This window comes from Solanum stenotomum, unplaced genomic scaffold, assembly GCF_019186545.1.
Source record: "Solanum stenotomum isolate F172 unplaced genomic scaffold, ASM1918654v1 scaffold19785, whole genome shotgun sequence".
Classification (NCBI taxonomy): domain Eukaryota; kingdom Viridiplantae; phylum Streptophyta; class Magnoliopsida; order Solanales; family Solanaceae; genus Solanum; species Solanum stenotomum.
In genome coordinates, this window is record NW_026025709.1 from 124136 (window position 1) to 137549 (window position 13414).

The following is a 13414-nucleotide window of genomic DNA, read 5'->3' on the forward strand; positions in this document are numbered from 1 at the left end:
AAATTGAAGAAGAAAGCACTCAAAACCTTCAACCCTAGCTCCAACTTCACCTTGGCCTTCAATGGTGTTCCAAAGAGAACCCTTCCTTACTCTTTTAAAATGGAACAAAATGATCCACAATCAGCCTAACACAATAATATAACCTCAAAAGAAAAGATTTGTGAAAAGACCAAAATGCCCTTAAATTTCCGGACGGACTCCTTGCCAACTGCCCAACTTTCAAAGGGCATAACTCGCTCATACGAACTCGGAATCGAGCAAACTCGGTGGCGTTGAAAAGATCGTTCCAAGGGCTTTCCAAAAATAACTGGAACTGCTCCTGGATCATCCTGAGCTAGGAGTTATGACTACTCAAAGTTGGCCAAAAACTCACTGATTTCCACACTTGGCAGAATTTCCAGATTTTGAACTTAGCCAATTTCTAGATTCTGAACTGTTTTTTTTTCCAAAAGTGACAACTTCCAATTTATGCTTAAACTTTAAAAATTCATACGTTAGGCTCTAGTTTCACCTATCTATTTTTAGGGTCGCTACATTAGCACTCTTCCACGATATTGCTCCTTCAGCTAATAGGAACAAGTAACCAAATGTGGACTTTCTAGTATCAATGCATCCAGCAAAATCTGAATCCGAGTATCCAGTAACTTCTAAGTGATTGGATCTCCTATACATAAGAATGTAATCCTTCGTTCCCTTCAGGTACCTTAAGACTTTCTTTGCAGCTTTCCAGTGATCAATTCCAGAGTTACTTTGATATCTTCCTAGCATTCCAACCGCAAAACTAATATCCGGTCTTGTGCAAGTTTGAACATACATCAAACTTCTAACAATAGAAGAGTAAGGAATTGTTTCCATTTCCTTTCGTTCTACATCATTCTTTGGGTATTGCATGAGATTAAATTTGTCCCCTTTTTGAATAGGAACTATTCCTGTTGAACAATTATTCATGTTAAATTTCTCTAGAACTCTTTCGATATAACCTTTTTGAGACAGTCCCAATGATCCTTGTGATCTATCAAGGAATATTTCTATATCTATCACATAGGATGCCTCACCCATATCTTTCATTTCAAAGTTCATAGAGAAAGTCTTTCGTCTCACGCAATATGCCTAAATCATTAGCAGCAAGTAAAATGTCATCAACATACATGATTAAAAATATAAACTTACTCCCACTAATCTTTTGGTATATGCGCCGATCAACGGTATTTTCCTTAAATCCAAAAGATGTTATGATATCATTAAACTTTATATACCATTGTCGTGAGGCTTGTTTGAGTCCATATATTGACTTCTTTAGTTTACACACCATCTGATCTTTTCCTTTAATTTCGAAACCCTCTGGTTGGTCCATATAAACATCCTCCTCGAGGTCTCCATTAAGAAAGGCAGTTTTCACATTCATTTGATGTAACTCTAAATCATAATGAGCTACTAAAGCCAAAACAATTCTTAATGAGTCTTTCTTTGAGACCGGTGAAAAAGTCTATTTATAATCAATGCCTCCTTTTTTAGTGTATCCCTTGGCAACAAGTCTGACTTTATATTGTTCAATATTACCATTAGAATCACGTTTGGTCTTGAAGACCCATCTACATCCGATTCTTTTAGAACTTTCTGGTAATTGAACAAGATCCCAGACTTTGTTGTATTCCATGGATTTTAACTCTTCATTCATGGCATTAATCCATTTATCAGACTCAGTGCTTTCTATGGCCTGTGAAAATGAAACCGGATCTTTATTAATTCCAATGTCAAAATCTGACTCTTGCAAGTAAATCACATAATCATCTGAAATGGCCGATTTTCTTAATGACACTGTTTGTGATTCATTTGCGTCAAATATTTGTGAGTTAGTTCCTTCTTGAAGTGTTTCACCCAAATATTGTTCAACATTGTTAAAGTGTTTTTCAACAAGAGGAACAACATTTGTTATTGGTGCGGAAGTAGGTACATTTATGGGCAATGAAATATTTACCCTTACCTCATTAATTTCCACACTTTGTTGTTCAACACTCCCACTAACTTCATTCTCAATGAATTTTGCATTACCGGTTTCAACAATTCTCGATCTATGATTTGGACAGTAAAACCTATACCCTTTAGATTTCTTTGGATACCAATAAAGTAACCACTTACCGTTCGAGAATCTAATTTCTTTTCATGTGGATTATAAACTCTAGCTTTCGCTTGACAACCCCAAACATGCAGGTGTCTTAAACTAGGCTTCATTCCCATCCACAGTTCAAAAGTGGTCTTTGAAACTGCCTTACTAGGAATCCTATTTAATAAATATATAGCGGTTTTAAGAGCATACATCCACAATGATTTAGGTAATGAGGAATTACTCATCATACTCCTAACCATATCCATAAGTGCTCGATTACGCCTTTCTGCAGCACCATTTTGTTGAGGTGTTCCTGGCATAGTATACTGTGCACATATGCCATGTTCTTCAAAGAATTTTGCAAATGGACCTGGACATTGTCCTGATTCGTCCTACTTTCCATAATATTCACCACTTCTATCTGACCTAATGATTTTCACTTTTCTATCGAATTGTCTTTCAACCTCATTAACGTACGCTTTGAGAGTGGCCGTTGCTTGAGATTTTTCTTTCAACAAATAGATAAATCCATAACGTGAAAAATCATCGATAAAGGTGATAAAATATTTTTCTCCACCAAAAAATGGAATATCAAAGGGTCCGCAAATATCAGTGTGTATAATTTCAAGAAGTTGAGTGCTCCTTGTGGCACCTTTCTTGGTATGTTTGGTTTGCTTTCCTTTAATGCAATCCAAACATATATCAAGATCAACAAAATTCAAATTCGAAAGAATTTCATTCTTTACTAATCTTTTTAATCATTCTTGACACATGACCCAAACGTTTATGCCACAAATAAGCAGAACTTTCATTTAGTGAACTACNAACAATCCTTTTTGGTTTAAAGTATATTTAGGAATTGCTTATAGCTGCAGATAACCTTTTTTTTTTAATTCTTTTACTTCATTAATTTAACCAATTAACGATGAAAGTTTCTATGAAACATTGAAATTAAAAATTAAAATAAAAAATAATTATGAACGATTTCACATATCGTACGATTTATGAAACACAAATTATGAACCATAAATATAATTTCACATATACATATCATGTAAATATTATCTATAAGGATGCAAGATATACGAAGATTATATGTTCAAACAATCCTGACTCTGATGCCACATGTAAGATTAAATACTTTCAAGATCTTGAACATGATAATCTTACATAGAGAATGTTAGAGGCACATACCTGATGCGGAAGACATCATCACAAAGAGAAGCGGAAGCGTTAGTCGTAAATTGGTTTCTACCTCCTTGCCCTAACATTATGTTACCACAACCGTCAGTGATGGAATTAATGTAGATAATATGTGATAACCCTAATGGGTGGAGGGAGGACCAATTTATAAAGGTTATGACTTAATCTGGTACATCCATCAAGTAACCAAAGTACGGACGAGATCTATTCCTTATTAGATATTATTTATGGTATTACTTTGATTCCAAGTAAACTTGGGCCATAAGAAAGAAATAATTAATAATAAATAAATAATAATTCTTACAAATATTAGCTTAGGATCCATAAAGCTATTAGTTTAATGATTAGAAAAATATATATTTTCACGCATAGTGGCTTTACATGAACTATATAGAGGTGGTTGCGTTATCCCCCCCCCCCCTCCTCCCTCCCTCCCCCAAAAGAAGGATTTCCAATGTGAGTTTGAATAAGTCGAGACTTATAGATGTTACAATTCAAAAATCGGGTGTGATGACACTTGTTTTATCATACCAAGACAGATCAGTCTAATCTCAAAGAAACAAGATTAAATGCGAAAGTAAAATAGACTAGCATAATATAAATCTGCAAAAATAATAACATAACTCAAAATACCCCCAAGAACTGGTGTCAATTGTACAAGCCTTTAAGTAATACCTTAGATTCAAAAGGAATACAAGTCTAAATGTCTTTGTGTCTAGAACAGAACAAAAATATAATGAAAGAGTAAGATGTCTGTCGAAGTTGTAAAAATATGACACTTGGACCTAACTCAACCCCAAAAGCTAGCTCTTAAGGGGAGGATTGCCCAAGTCCATATAAAGAGACCACCAGCCCATTCCCGATATTAATGTTTTCATGAAGTAACATACATTCATCTTAATGCATTAAATGAATTACAAATTTAGATTAACTTACACGTTGGAATATACACAAGCCCTAAATTTCAATAACCAAAACCCCTCATTTCTTGGTTGCATTAATACTTAGAAATAAGTCAAATAACTACAACCCTCAAATTCTAATAACCTAAACCCCCTGATTTCTTTGCTTCATTAATAGAACATTTTCTAATAACTACAACCTACTAAATTTTAATAACCACATTTCTGGTGATTATTGCATACCCAATGGTAGTTACATATACATTTATGGTGGTTATTGCATACATATTTTTTTTTTCTTCCTGAAATGTTTCTTAAGCTTAATTAACACATTTGAATATTTTTTCAATTTTTTTTTGTACGTCTATTATATATTTGTTAGTTTTTTAGTTTTGGTTTTATGAAACTTATACCCTTTTATTTATTTATTATTATTTTCTTTTATTTGCTTTAAATATCCACATTTGTATCTCATATCTAATTACCTATTCAATTGCTACCATTAATATATATATCTATATCTATAACTCTAATACTTCTCATTTTCACAACCTCTAAATATTTAATTTAAGATTTTAAGATAACCTTTGGTGTTCCTCCAATTTTATTTATATAAATCATCTTCTTTGTTTCATGAGATCCTTAGGTATCCATTTCATTCTATAGTTAAAGTAATGAAACATTTGTATCATTTTTGTGCCTTTGTTCTATTGATTCATTCTTTAGTTTGACTCGACAAAGAAGGATCTTGAATTTTGATTGGCTATGATAGAAGGAATTGACAAAAAATCGAAAAATTGTGTACTATTTCTAATATTTTTGTTTACATCTATATTGTATGATTAAAGTTTTAAAAAANATAGAACATTTTCTAATAACTACAACCTACTAAATTTTAATAACCACATTTCTGGCCTACATATTTCTCAATTATTGCATACCCAATGGTAGTTACGTATACATTTATGGTGGTTATTGCATACATATTTTTATTTTCTTCCTGAAATGTTTCTTAAGCTTAATTAACACATTTGAATATTTTTTCAATTTTTTTTTTTGTACGTCTATTATATATTTGTTATTTTTTTAGTTTTGGTTTTATGAAACTTATACCCTTTCATTTATTTATTATTATTTTCTTTTATTTGCTTTAAATATCCACATTTATATCTCATATCTAATTACCTATTCAATTGCTACCATTAATATATATCTATATCTATAACTCTAATACTTCTCATATTCACAACCTCTAAATATTTAATTTAAGATTTTAAGATAACTTTTGGTGTTCCTCCAATTTTATTTATATAAATCATCTTCTTTGTTTCGTGAGATCCTTAGGTATCCTTTTCATTCTATAGTTAAAGTAATGAAACATTTGTATCATTTTTGTGCCTTTGTTCTATTGATTCATTCTTTAGTTTGACTCGACAAAGAAGGATCTTGAATTTTGATTGGCTATGATAGAAGGAATTGACAAAAAATTGAAAAATTGTGTACTATTTCTATATTTTTGTTTACATCTATATTGTATGATTAAAGTTTTAAAAAAGATGAGTACACTGTATTGTTTTTTGTATTTTCTATCTATTATACTTTTTAAATATAATTTTCTATGAATTTCTGATTGATTAATCATTTGTGGTTTTATTGAAAGTTTGCTAACCAAAATTCAAAACTAACAGTTGGTTGCTTAAAAGAACTTGATTTTAAGCATTAAAATATGCTCCTTATTTTGGTACTTTTTACCATATTTTAAAGATATACTTCCTCCGTCCCATTTTATGTGGCAACATTTGACAGGGCACGAAATTTAAGAAATAAATGAAGACTTTAAAATGTTTACCTAATTGCCCTTTAAAAAGTAAACTCACTTTTCTCTCTCCTCATAAATGTATTGGAGTATTATTTTAAGATTAAGTGGGACCAACAAGGGTAAAAGAGCAATTGTACCTTTAAATACTTGCCCTATAAGGAAATGTGACATTCTTTTTAAGACTGACCAAAAAGAAAATGGTGCCACATAAAATGAAACGGAGGGAGTATTAATAATTAAAATTGCATTTTATTACTCAATACATATTTTCATAAAAATTTAATTATTCTAACAAATTTATGAAAATTCTCATGAATCGGAACACACGTTCAACGCACATATCCAGAAACTAGTTATATAGATAATGGGCGTCCACATGCTCATGATTTACATTTTTCTTTTTTCAACTTACAAAAGATATGACACATAAAAAGTGTTCTTTTAACTTGATTTTAACTGGCAACTAAAGTTGTTTAAAGTTAACAAGTAGACACACATCATACATCAACAACACACCAAATGCAGACCAATTGCTCTTTATTCGCCAGTCGTTGTCTCTATAAGAAAAGAGAAGATTTAAATGTTTAGTTTGATTTTGTTGTTCATAATTTTATTGAGACCTTTGTGGTAGTAGATGATTATCAAGATATAAAATGACTTCACCAAATAGTATAAATCACTGTAATGTAGGTCTTTTTCACAAACAGACCAAATAGAACTAATTTATGCAGCACTCAAATGTTCATTGCAAGTTTGAAACAAATTCTTCAATATTCTTATCAGAACTTCCTCCTTCATTTACTGATTCTTTAGCCAATTTTTTCCATTTAATTGCATTCTCTTTCAGCATTGCACCTTTCTCTTCCTTCATGACTTCCCTTATGGAACACGCGATTTCATCTCTATTAACTACACCATTGTCTCCAACCTTAACGCGAACTCCTGTTTGCCATACATCACTAATAAATTTCGCGTTAGTTGGTTGATCCGACCATTGGGGCATGGTCACCATTGGCACTCCCAAACTCAGTGCTTCCAGTGTCGAATTCCATCCACAGTGAGTAAAGAAACATCCAACTGCTCGATGAGACAATACATCGAGCTGAGGGGACCAATTCACAATTAGTCCTTTTTCCGATAACTTGGACATGAATTCCTCAGGGAGTTTGTTCTCTTCGGTAGCTCTAACAACCCACAAGAAGTAGCAGTTGCTCGACATCAATCCTGAAGCTAGTTCCTCCATTTGTTGTTCGTCAAGAGTGGCAAAACTTCCAAATGATACATAAACAACAGAGCCAATTTCTCTTGAATCTAGCCACTTCATACAAGTTTCACTGTTCGGCTTGAACAAACTCAAACCATATTCTTTGTCTTCCTTTAGTCTCTTGTCAAGATACATTGATGGAATAGTTGGTCCGATAGTTTTGATTGGGTATCGAGGCCTTATCCAGTCGACTACCTGTACAAATTCAACATCAAATTATTGGTGCATGCCTATAGGTGTTCATGGTTTTATTTTCCTCTAAAAATGAAATGAAACCACTTGAGTATATTTTATAAATATTAGAACCAAACAAAATTGTGTGGTATTTGTCCTTGACTTTAATAGGACTTCAATATGAACTGATGAATTTCACATGTCAAAAAAGAAAATAGGTCTAGGTTTACTCCTCTGCTTTTGACTATTTCTATGTTGTATGTTGCGGAGTATTGACCAGTTGCGAACTCTCATGTTCAGAAGATGAGGGTTGCGAAAATGAGAATGTTGAGGTAGATATGCAGGCATACTAGAAGTGATAAGATTGACTTTTGTGGTGGACTATACGAGGGAAGTCAGATTAAGATGTTCGTACACGATAAAGTCTGCATAGATTCTACCCTTGTCAAACCCCAACAATGAGATTTGAGCTCTACTAACACAAGTACATGAATGGAGTGGACCCAAAATATAACATTAAGATAAGAGAGTAGTACCTCCTTTTCCAATGCATTAAATGTGTTGAAGAAAAGCCAATCTGCTTTCTTGAAATTGATGTTCTGACTAAAGATAAGTCCTCTAAGAGCTGGATACAAATCAGTATCATAGATGAAAGAAGGCAAATCTTCCTTTGCCAGCAATGGAAGTGAAGGCAAAGAGACATCAGAGCCATCAAAAGAAATTTTGGTTGTCTCTGGATCCATATGATAGTATATGGCACTAAGACAACAAGATTGTGTGAAAAAAGCAGCCCCTTTTAGTCCTAATTGATGTGCAAGATCAATTGCCCAAGTTGCCATCAAATCGAAAACAAGAACTTTCACAGGGTACTCTGAATCAGATAATTTCTCAACAATTTTTGTCAAATTTTTGGATACCAAAAGATGAAACCATTCAAGCATTCTGTCAATATTTTGTGGTGGAGACTCATCATCATGAGGAATGGACTCAATATTTATTAAACCAGACTCCTTTGGCATGTTTTTGTTAATAGAGTAAATGGTAACTAATGTCACTTTATTAACTCCTTTTGATGCCAATCTTTTGGAAAATTGAACCATTGGGTTTATGTGGCCTTGTCCTGGGATTGGGAGAATTAAAATATGAGTTTTGTGGTTTTTTTCTTCCATTTTCTGCTCCATACTCTTACCGGACCTAAAGTTTCTGCTATCTATATATCTATCTTGTTCTATATGAAGGACTCATATGTGGGCGCCCACATATTCAAGTTTGACCTTTATCTTCTTCTTTTTCTAACTTACAAAGGGTATGATACGAAGAAGTGTTTTTTAACTTGATTTTAGCTGGCACTTAAAGTTGTGTAAAGTTTAATAAGTGGACACATACATCATACCTCAGCAACGCACAAAATCAGACCAATTGTTTTTTATTTGTCAGTCGTTGTCTCTACAAGAAAAGAGAATATTTAAATGTTTAGTTTGATTTTGTTGTTGGCAGATTGTTTTTTATGTCAATCTTTTGGAAAATTGAACCATTGCGTTTATATGGCCTTGTAGTGGGATTGGGAGGACTAAAATATGACATTTGTTGGGTTTTTCTTCCATTTTCTGCTCTCTTTATAATCTATTTGTTCTATATAAAGGCTCAGAATTCAGGATTTACATTTATCCTTCTTCTATAAAAAAAAAATTACAAAAAAGGCATAATGCATAAACGTACCATTTTACTATATGATATATTGTGACGATATCATTGAGAAATTATGATTTTCCACCTTGAAGGATCAATCATTCATCATGTGTTTAAACATGGTATTTTAACAATTTTCAAGATTACACATCTAAATGAAAGATTGTTAAGGTATATATTATTAAGCATGCATTTAGATATCGTATATTATAACAATTGTGATGGTTAAAAGCAGTGGCGGAGCCATAATTTTCAATAAGGGGTTCAAAATTCGAAGGAATAAACATACAAATTAGTCTAAGGGGGTTCGACTTCTATTATATACATCTAAAAAATAATTTTAACCATGTATATATAGTAATATTTTCCGCCGATCGAAAGGGATTCGGATGAACCCCCTAAAGACATGCTGGCTCCGCCCTTGGTTAAAAGTCTAAGTGGAAGATTGTTGGGATATATACTATTAACCATAATATTTATATTATTAACCATGTGTTTAGATATAATATTTATTATAGAACAATTGTTTATTCAATTTTAATAAAAGATTTAGTATATCATATACTCGTTTATGTATCCTTAACTTGTGTAGTAGATGATTTAGTGTATAGAGTTTTTTACATATACTGATAGGATTAAATGATCGGTTCTTATAAGTGTAAAATTATTTGTTTACTATCTAAGATGGAAATTGGACAAGTCATTGATATGATTACAGCATAAGATTAAAAATAATTTATCTTGATTTGGGAACGATGTAATTCTGACTTCTTGTGCTAGTGCATTTTGCATGTATTAAAATAGACTGAGTAGAACTAACTGACAAAAACATATTATCTAAATTGCTTAATTATGTTAGCCATAAACATTTTTTGTCAACTTTTCTTGTAGCATTAATTCATTTAATTTATTTCAGATATTTCTTCCCAAGATAAAATGAATATATCTGTTAAAGAAATAATGTTAATTGAAAACTAAGATAATCCTCTCAATCTAGTTATAATCAACGATATGTGTTGAATAGGTGCGAACCCACCTATTCAGAACAAGCATGGTGTCTTTTGGAGAAGGATTCAAAAATATTCAGCGAATTTTAAATTAATAAATAATAAGTAAATTTTGTCTAAAAAAATCATCAATCATACGTTTGCCGTAGTATAATAAATAATAAGTAAATTTTGTCTTAAAATATCATCAATCAAACATTTCTCGCAGTATAAAACATCCATCTCATTTAGCTTAAAATTAAAGAAATTTTACTGTTGATGTCACTACATTTAAGCATATATCACTCATATATTGTGAAATATTAATGTTATCTTTATTTAATTAATATATAAAATACAATTTTTCAAGTGACTAATAGATTACTTGATTAAAAATATGTAATTCAATAGTGGAGTGAATATTTTAAGAGAAATCAAAATATAAATAAACATAAGGATAAGTCAAATAAACTCAACGTATAATATATTCATAAATAAAAATTACATTTATATAGTATAATTTTTTAATGAAAAAATATATAATCATAAAAATAACGAGTAGTGAAGATTGTGAATTTATTATAAATGGTACTAGAAATTATATGAATATACATGTATGTAAAAGTGATGTATAAAAGAGGGTTTAAGAGCGTACTTTTGTTATTTTAAATTTTTATCTCGAGATTTATATTCCACCCACAAGGATAACTTATCTCAATCATAATTATTCATCCTGGAATAAGTTATCGCACACCTTGTTACCAAATAAAATATTGAGGGGTACTTAATACTTATCCCCAAATTATTTTTCCTTATCCATCACATCAAACGACCCCTCAATTCTTTGTTCGGTTACAAAGTATGGGATAATTTATTTCATGATTAATAATTATGATTGAGATAAATTATCCCTACTTATGAGTGGAATATTAATCCCGAGATAACTTACCCAGGATAGAATTTAAAATAACAAAACTACCCCTTAAACCCTCTTTTATACCTCATTTTTTTACATGCATGTACTTAAACCCTCTTTTATACCTCATTTTTTTACATGCATGTATATTTAAATAAATTTTAATATCATTTATAATAACATTTATAACTTTCACTACTCATTATTTTTACAATTATATATATTTTCATTACAAAATTACACTATATAAATATATTTTTTATTTATGAATTTATTTGACTAATCCTTGTGTTTATTTTATATTTTAATTTCTTGTAAAATGTTCTCTCCACTATTAAATTACATATTTTTAATTAAATAATTTAATCACTTGAAAATTTGTATTTCATACATCAATTAAAAAGATACTTTATTATTTTAACAATATATGAGATATATGTGCTAAAATGAAATGACATCAACAATTAAAAAAAATAACTTTAACAAACTTAAGATGAAAGTTTTGTTTTTAATCTAAATAAGATGGATTATAAAAAACGCGGCATGATTATGAGAATGCACACACAAAAAAATTTAAGCTAAATGTTTTTAGGAGTGAATAAAAGCTGCAAAGAAAGTATAAAAAATTAAATAAAATAAAGAATATTTTGTAAACAAACAACTTATTCTTAGAAATGTCATGCACATTATTTAAATATGACAAATCAAACAATCATCAATAAAAATATAATCTCAACATAATTATTCCTATCATTATCTATCCCACCATAACTCATCCTCCATAAGTAATCCTAATTCCTAACCTAACTTGTTTTCAAACCGAACGATCCTAAAAGTTGTTGGACATTAATTTGAGTGGGGACAAAACACAGAAAACCTAAGTACTTCTGTCATTGTAAACAGAAATACGTGAAGAAAAAGGACTGTGCTCAAGTGTTTCATCCTTACAGTGGTATTTGGGAGTGATCTTATGCTGTTGTTGCACGTGAATATGATGCTTAATACTTTTCAAGGATTGTGGGGTTGTTTGTAGCCATGGGAAGTGGGGGGCTGTACCAAAAAGCATGCAACTGAGACAATTAACACGTGAGCCCTTACCCTACACACTATGGACGGATCAGCTTTCAAGCACTTCAACTAATTTCACGGGATATCTATCACCTCCACCTTTCAAGGTTTGGGGTGTTGTTTGTAGCTGTGGGAAGTGGGGGCTGCATCAAAAAGCATGCAACTGATACAATTAACATGTGGGCCCTTACCCTACACACCAAGTTGGGCAGACCAACTTGCGCATACATCGACATCGACAAATTCCACGGAATACCTGTCACCTCCCACCTTTCGAGGTTTGTGGTGTTGTTTGTAGCCGCAGGAAGTGGGGCCCTGCACCAAAATGCATGCAACTGACACAATTAACACGTGGGCCCTTACCTTGCACACAAAGCATGTGGGTGGGTCAGCTTGCGCACACCTCAACTAATTTCACGGGATACCCGGCACCTCCCACATTTCCAAAGTTTGTGGTGTTGTTTGTAGCCGTGGGAAGTGGGGCTTGAACCAAAAAGCATGCAATTGGCACAATTAACACGTGAGCTTTTACCCCACACACCAAACATATGAGCGGGCTAGCTTTTGTGCATCTCAACTAAATTCACATAATACCTGGCACCTCCCACCTTTCGAGGTTTGTTGTGTTGTTCGTAGTCGTGGGAAGTGGGGGTTGTACCAAGAAGCATGCAACTGACACAACTAAGACATGAGCCCTTCTCCTACAACCATGGCGGGCCAAACGCTCAACTAATTCCACGGAATACCTGTCACTTCCCACTTTCAAGGGTTGGGGTGTTGTTTGTAGTTGTGGGAAGTGGGGTGGAGTGGGGGGGGGGGGACCAAAAGGCATGCAACTAACACAATTAACATGTGGGCCCTTACCCTGCACACCAAGTTGTGGCCGGGCGAACTTGCACGCACCTCGACTAATTCCATTGGATACCTACCACCTCCCACATTTTGAGGTTTGTGGTGTTGTTTGTAGACGTGGGAAATGGGGGACTGTACCAAAAAGCATGCAACTGACACAATTAACACGTGAGCCTTACCTTGCACACCAAGCATGTGGGTGGGCTTGCGCACACCTCGACTAATTTCATGGAATACCTATCACCTCCCACCTTTCAAGGTTTGTGGTGTTGTTTGTAGCCGTGGGAAGTGGGGACTAACCAAAAAGCATGCAACTGACAAAATTAACACGTGACACCAAACATGTGGGAGGGACAACTTTCGTGCACCTCGACTAATTTCACAGGATACATGCTACCTCCCACCTTTCGAGGTTTGTAGTGTTGTTTGTAGCC

General features: G+C 32.8%; 1 protein-coding gene and 1 pseudogene across 2 annotated transcripts in view; both read right to left on the reverse strand.

Annotated features, from left to right (window-relative positions):
* Positions 1-8702, reverse strand: part of LOC125850847 (UDP-glycosyltransferase 74E2-like) — a 21662-nt pseudogene extending 12960 nt beyond the window's left edge. Inside the window, exon 1 of the transcript XR_007444852.1 lies at positions 8659-8702. The product of XR_007444852.1 is annotated as a UDP-glycosyltransferase 74E2-like (transcript). The remainder of the gene's footprint in view (positions 1-8658) is intronic.
* Positions 6680-8646, reverse strand: LOC125850846 (UDP-glycosyltransferase 74E2-like). Its single transcript, XM_049530688.1, has 2 exons — positions 8006-8646; positions 6680-7490 (listed from the first exon to the last, which is right to left on the reverse strand). The coding sequence occupies exons 1-2, from the start codon at positions 8636-8638 to the stop codon at positions 6774-6776; spliced, it is 1350 nt and encodes a 449-aa protein (XP_049386645.1). The 5' UTR covers positions 8639-8646; the 3' UTR covers positions 6680-6773.
* Positions 8703-13414: the final 4712 nt, after the last annotated feature.

Excerpts from the sequence above, each read along its gene's own strand:
- LOC125850846 (XM_049530688.1), bottom strand. The coding sequence starts at position 8,638 with ATGGAAGAAAAAAACCACAAAACTCATATTTTAATTCTCCCAATCCCA. Across the intron at positions 7,491-8,005 it reads TTAATGCATTGGAAAAGGAG|GTAGTCGACTGGATAAGGCC; the intron begins GTACTACTCTCT and ends GAATTTGTACAG.